We start from the raw sequence: 16,637 nt of genomic DNA on the forward strand, positions 1-16,637 counted from the left end.
GCACAATCGCCTGAGCCAAACCAGGTAAAAAGGGAAAGTTCAAATGGTGGATGAGGGAGCTTGTGCCATGCTGTGCCACGTGTGCCAGGCTGTGGAAGGAGGGAAGCCTGGCTGATGCTGTCTGTCTCTTTCAGGGGGAGTTGCTGAGCCCGTGTCGATGTGATGGATCTGTGAAGTGCACGCACCAGCCATGTCTGATCAAATGGATTAGCGAGAGAGGCTGCTGGAGCTGTGAGCTGTGTTACTACAAGTACCACGTCATTGCCATAAGCACAAAGAACCCTCTGCAGGTAAAGGTACTAGAGACATTTCAAAGTCTATTTATTCTTGTTTCAGTTTTTGTTTCTGGAGCAAGTGGATTTTACCTGTGTGGGTTTTGCTTCCCTGTGCACAGGGATTCATATGTCTGAGACACTTAGAAAGGATTGCCAGGGGCTGGTCCAAAGAGGCCCCATGTTCTGCTCAGTGGTTCTGGGAGCATCCCTCTGGAGTCTGCTCTTTCTGTCCTTGGCAATTCCCATATTCACTTGCCTCCTGTTGAAAATTCTGCAGTAGTGCTGTAACACCTCACAGCCATTCGAATGTGTTCATCCACTGGAGACCACAGGCATGCCTGTCTCCAGGGCCAGGCAAGGACAGAGCCATTGTGGGATTTACTGCACAGAGCACACAGTCTGTGACTGAGCAGTTGAGACTCCACGTGTTTATGGTTGTGCCATTAATCCTGATCTCCTCCTGCTGAGACTCCGCTGTGTTGGCGTGAGGGATGGAGGAGGCAGATGGAGGGTTCTTAGAGCTCTCCTCTCTGATCTCACCACCTTTTTCACTTTACTGCTCTCCCACAATCATGGCATGGCACAAGAGGTGTTGACTCTGATACTCTGGTCTCTTCAAGCCTGATTCTTGATAGACTTCTGTAGACATGCAGACAACAGGTAAAGCACATCTTGATGTGAGTGTCTGAAAGTCGTCCAAGGACCCACGTTCTTTCTTACCTGAAAAGCACTGTAATTTAATAAGTCACTGTACAGACTTGTGATTTAAAATCAGGATTCAGAATGGGAAACCTGTGTGACTATTAAAAATGGGATAAATTATCCTTAATAGCTATTGATTTATAATGGGGCAATGCCTGAAGATGCATTAATTGCTGCATGCCTTTGCTGAGCACCATTAGTGCCTCGGCCATAAGGAAGCACATTACATCCAGGCACTACTGTTTAATCAGATTAATCTGGACTGGAGAGGCATTACAGTGGTTCAGAGACCAGAGTCCTGTCTGTAGGAGTTTCAGTCTGCCCAGTGCAAACCTCTGTGGGTTGCTCTCTGCCAGGAGGCAAGGACAGTGCTGGTGATGGTGCCCAGTTGTACAGGGGAGTGGGGGAATGTACTCCTGCACTCTCCTTCAGACTGCGATCTCTATGATTTTTTCTAGTCCTTAGGTCACTTACCACATTGAGGAAAAGGGACAACCCATTAGGACTCCAGACTTAAATGAAGTAGTGAAGTAGAAGGACATAATGGGGAAACTTTGCTGAGGGGAAGGAAAAACCTGCCTGCCCTCTGAGAGTCCCTACAGCTTCTGATTCAATTTTCCATGAGCCATGGGCTGGACACATCAGTAGTTTCATCCCAAGCCTCAGACCCTGAATATTTTAATTTCTTGGCTCTAGTAACTCAGAGCAGATTGAAACACAGGAGGGGAGATGTGGACAAAGCAGCTTTTGTTTATTTCTGGAAAGCTGCTCCATGAGTGCCCTAATGCTTCCTGTGTCTCAGATTGGGGATGCAACGCTGAGCAGCATTGAAGGTTTGTGAGTACAAATTTGTGAGCATTTGTGTCTCCAGAACCGCCTTTAATGAAAGACTTCCAAATGCTCTGCTCAGGGTGATGGGTCAATGAGGTTCTTCCTGTTCCTCACTCAGCTAAAATTTGTTGGAGCTGCTCGTGGACAAGGTCCCACCTCACACACACATTTCAGAGCCTGTGCAAAGCTTCTCTCTCTCTGGGTTCCCTGTCAGAAAGTGGCCTGATCTGCTGGCCTTTGCTATGAACGCAAAAACTGAGTGGCAGAAACAGCTGAGTTAGAGAGCTCAGCTCCAGGAGCAAGGGTCCCAGAGGACTGTGCAGATTCGGGGCTTGGAGCTTTCACATTGCTGGCTTAGACTTCACAGCTCTTCTCACAGAAGCACTGGGAAATTTGGAGGATGGGAAGAAGCAACTGGAGTGTAAAGCCACTTGGCCTGGAATAAATGCAGGGTGTAGAGTTACAGCTGCAGGCCTGGGTGCCCTGTCTGGTGCCAGCACAAAGACACTGCTGGGAAGCAGATGCTACACTGGCATTAATTTGCAAAGTCTTGTGGAAAGTGACTGATGCACCAGACCAGGACTTCCTACCAGGACTAAGGGCTTGGGCCCCCTGTAACCCATCTCTATGAATGCTTCATTTGTCAGTGGCTCTCACCATCTAGTAGGATGCTGGGAAAAGGAGGCAGAGAGGACACAGGAGTTATGATGCCCCAACATTGTATCCCATAACATGTGCAGCATGTGCAGATGGGAGGAGCATCCTTTCTGCTTGGTGGCACTCCACCTGTGGATAACATGGGCCAGCTGGACATACAGGCATATCTCAAAGTCCCTGACTTTTCTTCTCAGGGTCTGCTGGAATTTGGGCCCAGCTTTATTCTTACAAGAAATCTCTAAATTTCTCAAGCACAGTTTTGGGAGGCCAAATGCTGTAGGAAGTCAAGGTCAACTATTTTTCCCAGACCAGCCGTAATATAAGCAAGAACCACACAGGCCTCATGTCCTTGTCAAATACAACTCATTTGGGTGATGCTCTGAGCCTGGCTACGTTCTAACCAGCAGCATGGCCTACCTCTCTCCTGTGTTCTCTTATCTGATAGACTGCTGAGAAGCCAAATCCAGGCAGCTGGCAGACTCTGGGCTCCCTGAAGCATGTCCAATTGGTCTGACCAGAGCAGCACATCCAACACCCACATGTTCCCTGGGACCTGCATGTTTCTCTGCTCATTTTGACGTCTGCTGCACATTTTTTGGAGTGCTTAGAAGCACAGCATGGGCCAGATGTGCCTGGAGACTCATGGTGTGGGCAGAAAAGTTACAGTCGGGTTCATGCATAATTAACACAGGCTCCTTCCAGCCTCCAGGCTATTATGATGTTTCATACCAGAGAAAGACCTTTAGGCTGCTATTTTGGCAGAATTAATCTCTATAAATTAACCCACCCTACTCCCCACTCCCTGGATTGCAGGCATTTGAGAGCAAAGGTCTTAAAGCAGCAACACTGCTAACCTGCTGAGACTGGGGGATTAAAGTTGTTGGACAACATAGCAGGTGTCCTGCCAAGCAGAGTTGGGCAGTGAATGAGCAAAAATATTCCATCAGCTGTGAGCAACCAGGAAATCCAGAGCTTTTGTCCATCTGTGCATACATCCGTGCACCCATCCACCTATGCATCCATCCATCCATCCATCCATCCATCCATCCATCCATCCATCCTCCTGCTCCCCAGTGTGCCAGTCACCAAGACCAGAATAATGGGCTTGGAGGGTTTAAATGCCTCTGTCCATGACAATACTTGTGTAAAGCCATGATATTAAAAAGACCCTGAAGACACAGGGGTTTAGAAGCACGTGATAGTACTGCCTGCACTCTGGTGCTGATACACAGTGGAGTAGGTGTCTGCCTCAATGGACCTCTGAAGTGTATTTAATCTATACAGCTCCTTTGTACTAATTCCTGAGCCACATACACTGTAATGCTCTGATTTTAGCAAAGAGAAAATCTGTTTGAACCAACCTTCCCAACAACTGTCTGCAGTCTTGAGGAGTTCAACTCTGATTTACTGTTATCTCTGACTCTTCCTGCATTGAGGGCTGTTTCAGCTCTGAAGATCCTCAGTTATGGGGTTGGGATCTGGTCTCTATTCTCCTCTGGCTCCATTTTGTCCATGGTGATGATCTTTTGGGAGCTGATGAGTGCTCTTACATGGCCTCTTCATCAGGACATTCACATCTGCAAGAATGGCCGAGCTCACAGGGTGTTTGAACTTCAGCCTGAGATCTTGAGCTAAAAAGCTTGAGGCAAGCTGATGTCTCCTGGTGGTCCCAGCCTGCTGAATCAGTTGTGTTGAGCATGAGCTTTGCTAGTCCCTGTTGAGCTTCAGCTGCAGCCTGCAAGCAATGGGTGCAGTCACTGAAAGAGTGACTTCAGGGCCTGTGTGTTAAAACAAGAATTTTCCAGGATACTGGTGCTGTAGCCTGAGTCCTACCAGATGCTCTGGCACATGGAGGAGGGGGGCTTTTCATCATTGCACATTTCCATTACATGGCCCTACTGGGCCCTCCCTCCTCCTTGCTGCTTTTCTAGTATCTGAATAAGCCAGAGCATCTGTAAGTGTACAGCAGGGAAGCTATGCCACAGCAGTGGCTTAATTTTGCTTGGTAAATTTATAAAAAAATAGCCGTCCTCCAGAACATAATCAAGGGGGATTGCCAGGGTCTTGGGACAGCACCAAGGGGAGAGCCACACCTAAGCAGTGCTGCAAATGATCCTCATCAACCTTCTAGGAAAAACCTCCTCTTGCTTGTGACCCTGGGTCTGAGAATTAAATTGCTGACTAGCACAGCTCAGGATGTTAATGATGTGTATTAAGGGGACGTGTCAGATACAGCAATAAAAATAAACTGAACTGCCTGAGGCAGGCATGGAGGAACTCTCAGGGGAGTGCAGGAAGGCTTTTCCAGCAAGCAAGACTTCTTTGCAAGCTGCTGCAGTGAGACATAGACATCTTCTGCAGGCAGTATCTGCCTTGGATGTGCTCATGCTCATGCTTGGGAACCTCTGTAGACTGCAGGTGCCAAAGAAAGGGAAATACAGATCACGCATTAAATATTATAGTAATGACATTACTCATCTGTGTTACATTAGCAGGTTTTTGCTTACAACCCTCTAAGCAGAAGCACTGAAGCAAACAGGGAAACAGGTTTGTGTCAAGTACAATTTGCAGGTTATGAAACAATGCAAGAGGACAAGTGACTCAAAGGCACCAGTACCAGCTTGGACCCTGACTAAAGTCATCACAAATGTGAGACCTGAGATCCTAAGAAGCCATTTCTGAGGCATCTGGGTTGCAGAGCTTTGCAATTTGTGCAAAATGGGGAAACTTGGGGAAATTGGTCTGAGATAGTGTTTTGCACCTGCAGACATGGGTGGTGTGCCAAAGCACATGGCCCAGGGGATGGTAGCAGAGGACAGACAGACAGCTCCAGGCAGCTTCTCCAGAATGGTTTGGAGGGTTGGAGCACTTTTCCAGTGCAGATGGCATACCATCACAGAGAGCTGCTTTGGCATGTTCTGAAGCCATTGTGAGTCTGGAGCTCACAAAGCTGATCCTGTTATCCTGTAGGAGCCTTTAAAGCTTTTTGGTACCACCAAGTCCTTAGTTCTGCCCTGTTCAGCACTGGCAGAGCATCTGTAGAGCTTTCTACCTGCCTAAAGGTCACGTCCCTGACTGACAACCTGGCTGAGCTGAGTTGTTAAAGGTGCACTTCAGTGCAGCTCAGTGACTACCAGGAGCTCGAGTCATTATCAGCTGAGGGAAGAAGGGCTCAGCTTTAGGTCTCTCCCCGCAAGGTGGGATTGCTTGACACTGTGATCTTAATAGATCTTGAACATTTGAGCTGGAGATTTGGAGGGAGGGGGCTGTATCTGCTGTCAGGCATCCAGACAAAGAGCTTTGGGGGTTTCAGATGTGGCAGTAAAGGGACTCCAGAGTTGCTGAGACCTCCCTTTGCAGCTCTAGTGGTGACCCAAGGATGATAGGGTCACCTGCCAAATACCTGGTCTGATGGCTGTAATGAGGGTGGAGAGGGCTTAGGAAGAGGGGTGATTTTCTAAGGGCTGTTGTGAAATCTGAAAGACACAGTGCTGAGATTGAGGTGAGCTCCTAAGGCTACCAGTGCAGGGACACATCAAGCCCAGCCCCTGCAGCTGAAATTCATCAGCACATTCAACCTCTGAATGGCTCTTGGACCTTTCTGTCTGAGCACTCATGGGGGTAGCAGGCTCTATCCTCTGTCTCAGGCTAAGATCTTTTATCTCGTACGCTAAGATGTGTAGCAAAATGGAATTAAAAGATGAAAAATAATGACTGTAGTTATTAGTGGCTCAAGCTAGATGTGGGACGCTAAATTGCAGCTCTCAGGGTTGCCAGAGAGAAAATACAACATTTATTACTTCCTCTTTTTTTTTTTTTTTTTGCTTTACTGGGAAATATTAAATTCTTCTGCAAGCTGGCTGTTTTCCTATTTTCCCCAATGTTCAGCTTTGACCCATTTACCTCCTTGCCAGAGGGTAATCACACCCCAGTGCCACCTTCTGAACAGAGTCAGGACTGCTGCTGTGTGTCGCTGTCACTTAGTGCCTCCTACCCCTGGCACAGCTGACAGACTCCAGGCTCTTCATTATCACCACAGTGAACCGCTGCCAGCTGAGCAGTGTTGGGCACTGTCCCTGCCAGTGTTTCAGCCTCTCTGTTCCCAGCCAAAGGGAGCAGGGCTTGAGGTCTGCACTCAGCTGTAACTCTCCTGTTCTCTGAGCCCCGTCCCCTCTGACAGTGTATTTAGTGCTACACCTAAGCCTCCCTTCTCTGCAAAGCCATGGTGTTGGTTGTATGTGGCTTCCATAGTAGAAAACAGTTCCTTCTTCTGTTCCCTTCGTCTCTAGTTGCTACCTTGGAAGGACCTGTTGCTACCAGAGGCCTTGCAGTGTGCCAGGCAGATGGTGAGGAGCCAGTCCATTACCTCCTCAAGAGAGAGCAATGGTGCAGAATGATTTGGCTGGCACAGGCGCATGCGGGTCAGTGTGCGGGGCCTGCAGTAAAGCCCTCGCACGCAGCACCAGGCTGTGCTCCCAGCACTCCCATTCCTTCTGAGTCAGCCACAGGCAGTGGAAAGGGGGTATGAGGACTGGGGAAAGCTGCAGGGGTGAAACTGCGACCCCATGCACACAGCTGAGCTCCCTCCCCACCACATGAATTTAGTCCTGGAGCTCTGGGCTTATGGCATTACTTGCAGTTTTGTCCTGCATTAGCTTATGATGCTGTTGAGAACAAAGCTGAAGAGCTGATGGGAAGATGGCAGAGCTGCTTATCCCACTCTCAGAAGCCAGATTTGGTATGGGTACTTGGTGGCCTTTGCTTTGGTTTATGTCAGGAGAGGAGCTGCACCATTGTGCCTCTCCTGTGGACTCCAGCACCCCTGCAGCATTCACTCCTCCAGTCTGTTCACTGTGTAACCTTCTCAATGGCACAATGGGTCCAGATGTGTGGCTGGATTTGGTGGAGGCATGGAGCAGGTTGGGCTGTGGCAGAGTGGGAATGGGCTGTTGAAAAGATTACTGGGTGTGCCCAGTGCTGTTTGCCTTTTGGCTGGGTCAGCTGCAGGGGCAGATGGCAGGAAGGGGGGACTGGAGGAGCTGAGCCCAGCAGGGAGACTGGGTTTAGCTGAGCCCAGACCTGCCTCAGTGGGGAACAAGCTCTCTCTCTGCTCAGCAGCTCTGTGGCCATTTCTGTGGCCAACTACCAAATAAGCTGCTACTGCCCACCTCACTGATGCTGCACATCCATGGTAGACAATTTGAGGGCTGTCTGCCCTTGCAGGATGTAAGCCAAGGAGCAAGGCTGGCAGAGGCAGAGGAATCTCCGTCAGCTGCAACCTGCAGACCCCAGCCCCTGGCTGCAGCTCTCTTTTGTTCCTCTCCAAATGCAGCCCTTCTCGGGGGAGTGCATTCAGTTCAGGGTTTGGTCATCAGACTGGTAGCAGTGCTATGCGTGCCTGTGCCAGCACAAGTCCCTCCTTGTCCTTCTCACCCTTCAGTCAGACTTCAAAAGTCCTTGCAAAAACCATTGCCAACTCCTGGCTGCCCTGGGCATTAAAGAGGTATCTAGTACTTGAACTCCCTTCTTGCACTGCAGAAGGATGGGACAAGGTTTGTTGGGTGATCTGCTGTCCTAGGATATGTTTGACAAACATGCAGGGCACTGAGCTCTCACAAGACTGTCAGGTTGAAGTCCATCTTTGTTTATCCTCCTGTCAGTCCCATGTGATTTGAAGGGCATGTATCTCACAGCTAGAGGTGGCCTATATACTTCGATGCCAGGAGAGACTGTCTCACCTCAGCCTGTTTACACACTTGATCTTTGATTTGCAGGAGATACTATGGACCACGTCCCCAAATCTTGTTAAAGACACCAATTTCTGCTCTTGGTTTTATAGGACAGTTTTCTCAGCAGTGTAAATCTGAGTGGGGAGGTTTTATGCTGGATGACAGAGAGGAGTCCAGGCTTAGAATATTTATAACATAGTTTATACAAAGCTGTTTGATAAAGTGAATGGATTTGGAGGATTTATTTCTATTTTTTCTTTTCTGGAGGAAGAAGCATTGATGTTTACCTTGGAACACAGCCTGAATATGTCATCATCTAAAGGCAGGGTGTCCTGACCACAACAACTTGTGTTGTTTGTAGCAAGTTCTGTGGGATGTGCACTGCCACTGTGAGATCCTACCTAGAGCTGTGATCTCTATCTGTGTGAGATGTGAGATGTCAGATCTCACAAAGTAGCACAGAACCAGCTCATGTGAGGCCTTCAAAAGAAAGCTTGGTTCTTTGAGATACTTTCTCTTATGGCACTGGGATGCCCTGCCTGAGGATGTTGTGTGGCCTGTATTTGAGGGAGCAACCAAACTGTTGATGGCCATCACAGATGTACTGTCATGGGGATGTTCTTTTTGGTGTCCTGCCCTCCTCCATCCTGGCTCGCTCAGGTCACTGTGCTTTCCTGGTGAGATGCAGGATTCCTTTCCATTGCCCCTTTAGCAGTGCTGTCAAGAAACCCAAGGCCATGCACTATAGAATAATTGCCATATTCCATCCAGATGTGGACAGAGTAAAAACACCTATGCCCGTAGGTGCTCTTTGAGATCTCCAAAGCCACCACAATGGTGTAGAACAGTGATGTGCTCCAAGTAACTAATCTCTTCTCTTTTGTCCTTTTCGCTCCCTCTTGTCCCCTCCCTGGACAGTGGCAGGCCATCTCTCTGACAGTCATTGAGAAGGTTCAGATAGCAGCGGCCATCCTGGGTTCCCTCTTCCTCATCGCCAGTATCTCGTGGCTCATCTGGTCGACCTTCAGTCCTTCAGCCAAGTGGCAGCGCCAGGACCTGCTCTTCCAGATCTGCTATGGAATGTACGGCTTCATGGACATTGTCTGTATAGGTGGGTGATCATCTCGCACCGCGGCCACGGCCGCCCACTCACCTCTGGAGAGGAGTGCAGAGGCGGGGGGAGCCAGCCGTACAGTGTGGTTTGGATTGAGTGTCCACAGCTTTTCCTCCTCTTTGCTTTTATGGCCCGTTTTTCACTGTTTTCTCAGCTCATCTGGGTGGCCCCAGAGTGTTTCCTTGGCTGGGGTGGCAGAGGGACCTGCAAAAATGCCAGAGAGAAACAGAGGTCTCTTCAGAGCAAGAAGTGGGTGGGGAGGTCTAGGGGAGGCTGGGGAGTGTAAGGCTTTAGAGAAACTCCTTTCCTCCTGGAATAGCTAATTTAGGGACTACCCCACACTGGGCATGGCAGGGTCTCTCCATGTGCAGCTCCTTGGCTCTCCAGCCCAGTCTCTCTACCAGGCAGGAGTGGCTCCCCCTTCTTTGGGCCACCTTGGAGCTGCAAGTCCCAACCAGGGCACGGGCCAGCCTGGGGTCCTTGTCAGGTTGCTGGTACAGAGCAGCTCTTTGAGGATGCAGCTGCCTCACTCACACTGCACAAGCCTGGAGAGCACAGCAGCTGCTGGCAGCCTGACCCCAGCAGAGTCTCCCTGGGACCAATGAAGGTCTGCAGGATGGAGGGACATAGCTGCCAACACCTGCAGCAGCTCCTGAAACACTGGTGAGCACCAGCCACCTCCAAATGTACCCCTGAGCAGTGCCCACCCAAGCACAGGCCACGAGATAACTTGTCAGTTCGAGTAACCCTGACAGGAAACAAAAAGGAGCTCTTCATGTCTGGGTCCTGCCATCACTGTTATAAAGTTAGAAGAAGCCCTCCCAAACTCAGTGGGGAAAGACAGTCCTCTTGACTTGGTGGATATGTGTATGTGTGGATAGAGCCATTCCAGAGGGAAGAACAGCCCGCGTTCCAGCCCTCAGGAGAAGAAAGAGCAGCAACTAGTGGAATTTGGGTGCAGAAGTAAAACAGACCCAGTGGCAGGGACAGAATGCTGGACTGCACGTCCTGGTATCCAGGTTCAAGTGGCTCTTGGCCTCAGCAGCCTTCCAGCACAGGACTTGGGCCTGCCAAGACTGAGGACGGTTCCTCTCACTGTTGCTACCACTGTGCTAGCAGCGAGATGTGAGCTTGGTCTGTAGAGATCATCCTGCTCCTTCATGAGATGCTGGTGGAGCTACCGCATCTCCCCAGGATCAAAGTGTGGCAAGGGGGTTAAAGAGAGATGGGCAGGACCCATATGTTGGCACAATAGGCACAATAGGCGATGTCCTCTTGCTGAGGGAATTGAAAGTGGAAAAAAATTTCCCTACACATGTGTGGTGTGCACACGTGTCGCCTTGTTGGCAGAGGACAGCAGTGGAGAGCTCTGGCCTGGGCGGACATCAGTAACATGATTAACTGGCTTTGATAAAGCTTCAGGAGCTGAGGGGAACTGATTAGCTCATCTGTTAATGGGAGCTAAATCTTCCCACACTGCAGATAGCAAACCATGCCAACCTTGAACTGAAGGGGAACTGGGCAGACAGATCCGATTTTAGGTTCTTGTTTGTTTGTTTGTTTTTGTTAATTTTTGTAAGGATTTGGCCTCTTATTTCTTTTTTCCACCTTCTGTGAAGGAAAAATAAGTTAATTTGCATCTCCACTGATGTTACCATTAAGCATAATGCCCTAAGCTGGAAGCTTTAATTTTTTTTTTCCAGCCAAAAAACAAGCAGACATCCCATTCCCAGGAACATTTCAGAGTCGTGACTTGGGGCATCCCCTTGTCTCATGTTCCTCCCTGCACAGCTGGCAGTCCTGGGGTGCCAGGCACGCTGGCTTTTCCACAAACTCAAAAGCCAGTGGGAAGCATTACAGATGCAGTGAGTTAACATGTCTGTACGTGGGTTCTCTTGCCCAGCACTCAGCAGCTACCCAGAGCTGGCTCCACTTGGGCTGTGTGCAGCACGTCTGCCTGTGCTGCCAGGCAGCCCACCCATGCTCATCCAGGAGAGGGGATGTCCTGGAGCACGTGAGCTATCTCTATTTCTGTAGAAAAGCTCCTATGTGCATGCTGCCAGCCCTCTGCCCCTGCCATCCTGTGGTGTAAAACTTGATTGTATAGTGCATTTTTGTTCTTTGCAATCCCAGCTGTTGCTACTGCTGCTGCTCCCAGCTCAGCAGTGGAGAGGAAATGAGCTCTGAGCAGTACTAACTGAGAGTGTGTGTTCACTCTCCTCCCCCACCTCCTCCTCCTCTGCCCAGTTCAAACTCAGTGGCAAATGAGATCTTCAGCAGGAGCTGTGACTCCCTGGCTGTTGACGTGGTCATCTCTCTTTTCTGGGTGACTTCTCCTCAGCTCTGCAGATTTCAGGGGGCTGCACTAGCCAAAAGGCTGCTCTGTCCCCACTGGGAGGCAAGGCCAGGTCAGGCCAGGGGAAGGGACTGATCAAAAGGAATTCTTTCTTGTGAACACAAGCTGAGAGTGTTTGGGTTGTTCATCCTGGAGAAGAGAAGGGTTTGGGGATGCAGCTTTCCAGTAGATAAAGGGGCCTAAAAGGGAGCTGGAGAGGGACTTAGGGCAAGGGCATGTAGTGATGGGAAATGGGTCATGGCTTTAACTTGAAAGAGAGTAGGGTTAGATATTAGCAAGAAATACTCTACTGTGAGGGTGTTGCAGAGAAATTGTGAGTGCCCAATCTCTGGAAGTGTTCAAGGCCACGCTGGCTGGGGGCTCTGAGCAACCTGGAGTAGTGGGAGGCGTCCCTGCCAAAGGCAGGCAGGTTGGAAAGAGATGCTCTTTAAGGTCCCTTCCAACCAAGCCCATTCTGTGAACACTACAACTGAGGTGAATTCCTCATTCAATATAACTTTGTGCAACTATGATGGATGCAGCAATGTCTCCCTAGAAGGCTTGCAGTGAGTTCCTCACTGTGGAACAGCGTTTCTCCCTCTCTTCATCCTTCTTCCAAACCTTGCTGCCTCATGCAGGGCCTTTTAATCAGAAATGGTCAAAAGACAGCTCTGGAGATTCAAAGTTCTGCTCCTGACTGTGAGCTTGGCCCAAAGCCTCTTGTTATTTGTCCCTGGGTTTTAGTTCCACTCCTGTGAGTTCAGGATAAAACCTCTCATGGATAATTGCAGTGGCAATGGATCTTGAAATACTGGAGTGTTGTCTGTGCAATTCAGTCTCCTCCTGTGTGGTAGAGCCCTTTTCCTCTTTTGTTACCTAGCCTGTGGGTGAGTAGGAAAGATTTAGGAAAGAAATTTAAGAAATGCTCAGTCGTGGGGAAAGGGCAGGACATTAGGTGCACTGAGTTCTACCACACTTGTTTTTTCCACCTAATGTAAGATGCTGTCTGTACATTTTTTTCTAACAAGCTGGGCAGCCTTAGCTAGCAGAATGTGATACCATAGGTCATACAGTAATTTTATGAATTTCAGTTCTTTCTTCCTCCAGCTTGACCCCTAAGTTTTTCTTTCCCTATCAGAGGAGCAGAGGTTTGAAAGACAAGGTACTTACTGAAGAGCAGGTGTGCTGAAAAAGAGCTCCTCTGCAGTGCCTGCCAGTTTGCACTTCTGTTGTACTTGCATGTCTCACATCCATTGGGTAGCCAGTGACTACCAGGAGGCTGGTTTGTGCCCCCTGTCCCTGGAGGTGCTCAGCAGAACACCTACTCTGGCACTGTGGAGTCTCAAAGCTGGAGAAGTCACCAGCTCTGCAGAGGCATGACTAAAACCAGACAGGCAGTCAGCAACTGCCCAGCTGTTTTGTGTGCTCTCCTCTCTACCAAGTCAGTAAGGGATTTAGGTAGCAATTGCCAAGATAGAGATACCTGTGGCAATTTGCATGGGTAATCCCATGGCAGCATTGATCTTTCCAGTGTGGAGTCAACGGTGAGGACATGAGTGCTTCCTTGCACATACAGCTCCTCAGCACAGATCATGTGGTTGTTGTTATCCTCATTTGTTCTGAAATGGTCAGATCATCTCCAAGCTGGGCTCTCAAAATATGTCTGTTTACTCAGGGACTATTGATCCATGGAACAAAATCCAGGGGTCTGGATTTGACCCTCAGTCACTAACCTTCAGTAATATACTAGTTTTCTTTAGACTTTTCTACATCCTAGCATGCCCCATAAAAATAGTTGGAAGGGACAGGAACCATTATCTACCTCTTCACCTGTGATGAAAACACAAACCACAACCAAAGTAAGACCAGTCTGCTCCTCATGATCAGTGGGACAGATGGTGTGGCCCCAAGCACCAGAAGCTATGTCCATCTGGGCAAGATGTGCAAGATGGCCTTCCAACACTGTTCTCCCCCTTGCTCTCAGACATCTAACAGGAAGGAAAGAAGCATTGGAAAAGATTGCTTGGGATTTATGGGAACCTCCAGTACAGGATTTTTTTTTAAGAACCTGTTAGAAAACATATGTCAAGAACAGGTTGCAGAGAGATGATCCCAGTTTGTGAAGGAGGAACAAATTAAATGCTTCTTGGTATCCAGCCAGCCTCCATGTCTTTGATTCTGATCTCTCTTTCATCTCTGCTATCTCTGGTCATGTCTGTAGGACAGATATGAGAGTTGGATTAAAATAGAAACTGATGATGGTGCCAGCATAGGTATTGCTCTGCTATGAAGTCATCTACAACACAGACATCTGAGATCAGGAACCAGGAAGGGAATGAGTAGTGAGATGGGGACTGTTCATTTGATTATCTGCTCTCTCCATGGTCCATGAGAGCTAAATCCAGGAAGCTGGCATAGTGAGAGTTTAGCAGAAATGCAGCGATCAAATTGCACAGATAAATGGAATGAGCCTTCACAGGCCTCAGTTACTGAGTAGAGAGAGCAGCAGCTTAGAGCTGGGCTGTGTATCTTGAGAGATACCTGCCTGTTAATTAAATGACAGTCCTTGGTGGGGAAAGGAGGGGTTTGCCTCTCTCTCTGTCAAAGTGCAATTAGGGGAAGTCGACATTTGTAGAATAAAGTGTCATTTGGGGTCAGGAGAACAGGAAAGCATCTCCTGTTAAACAAGGAGGAGCTCTGCCAGCTAATGAGAGCATGTCACAGAGTAGGCTCAGGCATCCCCAGATGGGCTCTGAGGGAGAAGCATGTCCCAGGAGGGCCATTAGGAGACTGTATGCAGGGCTGTGGTGATATGGTTTGTGTGTGCTGGCCTGCTTGGGATCACACAGGGGTATCCCTGAGGCTGGCCTGCTGAGGGGTTATCCCCAGCAAGGCAAAAGTAATCTGATCTGCCTCTCCTTGGATCACTGACTGATGGGCACTTCTGCTTTGCCCGTGCCCAAGGCCCTGCTCCCTGGCTCACCCTGCCTTGGTGCTGACAGCAGTGCACTTCTGCAAGCACTGAATCCTCGAGCTCTTTGAAGCTTTTCCCGCTTTTTCCCTGGCTGGTCTCTGATGGCATTTGCCTTCAAAACTGCACTGCAGCTCAGCAGCACAAGATAGGCAGAGGGCCATTCATCCAGCCAAAGATTCTTGTTGGCACATCATGGCAATCCATTACAGATCAGGAAATGTCTGCCTGCTGTTTTTAATCCCAGCTGCCAGAAAGAATAATCAAAAGCATCCAGTACGTCTGACAGCATCTCAGCACAACCATAGGTAATAACATAAGAAATCAATAGCCAATTAAAACTGATCCACAGCATTTGATCTTTCATAGTGCAGTGGGAACAGTAATTAATGGAGCTTCCTTGAAACAGTGACAATTCAAGCTTCCTGCCAAGACTAATGGGGTTTTGTTTTAAATGAGCTTTGCTTTCTAGAGGAAATTCTGGGCTGAGGTAGCCTTGGGGTCTTATCTAGACAGGTCACTTGGGCCCTCAGCATTCAATGGATTAAGGACTCAAAATCACAACGAAATAAAAAGAAACTGAGAAATGAGGTGTCTTCAGGATCTTGGTCTTCATCTGTATCAACCCCATTCTCAAAAGGCAAGCAGATGTTTTCATTCAGGTCTACACAGTCCCCCAAGGTACAAAGCTGGAAGAATCGCTACTGCAGTAGGGAATCAGTTTTGAGGAAGCACCAAACCTGCATGTTGGCTTGATGACACCCTAAAGGCAGAGCACAAGGCAGTGAAGTTCAGCAAATGTCTTTGGAGGAGAGACCTGACAGCAGCCCACACAGGAAATGCATGTGGCTTTGGCATACCTGGAAGAGCTCTGTGAGAATACACAGAAGTCTTTTGTGCCTTTCAGCTTGATGCACTGCTAGCCATGCTCTTCATGCAGTTCTTACCCAATTTGTGTGTAAACTGGAGCTATGAGGAGCTAAGATCCAGACCCTCCCTTCAGAGCAGGCAGTTGGGGATAAAGCTAGGCAGCAAAATTACCTCTTCTTTACAGTGAATCCTGGTTCGGACACATTCAGCCACAGTGTGCATGCTTTAAAAACCACTGAGCAAATCATTGATCTATCAGCTGTACAGAGGCTGTGCAGACAGAGCAGTCCCCACAGGGGTGTTATGGGGCTCTCAATCCAGCTGGGCAGGGTCCCTTCTGGGGAGCCATCATTGTGGGCCTGTAGCTGGGCCAGCTTCAGGAGAAGCAACGCTGCAGTGCTGATCTGACTGCCAATGCCTTGGCTGTTATCCAGGAACAGCGGCTGCTCGGCAAAATCGAGACAAGCCACCCCTCTGCCCCTGAAAGAAGGGACCTATTTTTATCCACTGTTGCATTGATTGTTCCATAAGAGAGCAGAGGGGCAGCTGGCACATGTGCATTGTGTGCTGCCAGCAGTGGACAGGGCTGCAGGGGCTCCGCGTGCCCACAGGACTCCAGCAGAGCTCCCGCCGCTCTCCACAGAGCCAGCACGTCGCTGCTGAGCAGAGAGACACAGCTTTGGACCTGGCTCTGAACTCCCTCCCTCTGTGCAGGGAAGGAACTTGGCTTCCAGCACAATCTGAGCAGCACCTGGGCTTTCACATGTGTGTGTTCAGCTCCACACTCCGTCCCCACATCCATCTCCGGCAGGATCCCACTGTTGCAACAGGGCTCCAGAGATGTATTTTATCGTCAATAACCATATGGTGCTCTCTGCTCCAGTGGATCAATGTGTTTAGCATTTAATGAGGGCAACATAATTAACATTTTTTGAGGGAAAAAAGAAGATTTTTTTGCCGTGTGAACTGCATCTTGTGCTTTCAAGTGTGATACATTACAATTAGAACAGTGCTTTCCTGTCACTAAACTCCTTGACGAAACCAAGTACCTGGTGTTCCTGGGTTAAGTTTCCATACGTGGGCAGAGGCAGGAGCACTCACCTGCTTGTCACAACCTCTACACTATGGCAGGAGATTCCCTTGTAGGCAGCTG

General features: G+C 49.0%; 2 protein-coding genes across 3 annotated transcripts in view; both read left to right on the top strand.

The window, feature by feature from the left end:
• Positions 1–16,637, top strand: part of ERCC3 (ERCC excision repair 3, TFIIH core complex helicase subunit) — a 387,208-nt gene that overhangs the window by 158,094 nt on the left and 212,477 nt on the right. The window lies entirely within an intron of this gene.
• Positions 1–16,637, top strand: part of MARCHF4 (membrane associated ring-CH-type finger 4) — a 95,821-nt gene that overhangs the window by 65,834 nt on the left and 13,350 nt on the right. Inside the window, exons 2-3 of the mRNA XM_063399836.1 lie at positions 135–290; positions 9,113–9,305. Coding sequence (XP_063255906.1) covers positions 135–290; positions 9,113–9,305 — 349 coding nt within the window. The remainder of the gene's footprint in view (positions 1–134; positions 291–9,112; positions 9,306–16,637) is intronic.

This window comes from Prinia subflava, chromosome 6 (assembly GCF_021018805.1).
Source record: "Prinia subflava isolate CZ2003 ecotype Zambia chromosome 6, Cam_Psub_1.2, whole genome shotgun sequence".
NCBI classification, from domain to species: Eukaryota; Metazoa; Chordata; class Aves; order Passeriformes; family Cisticolidae; genus Prinia; species Prinia subflava.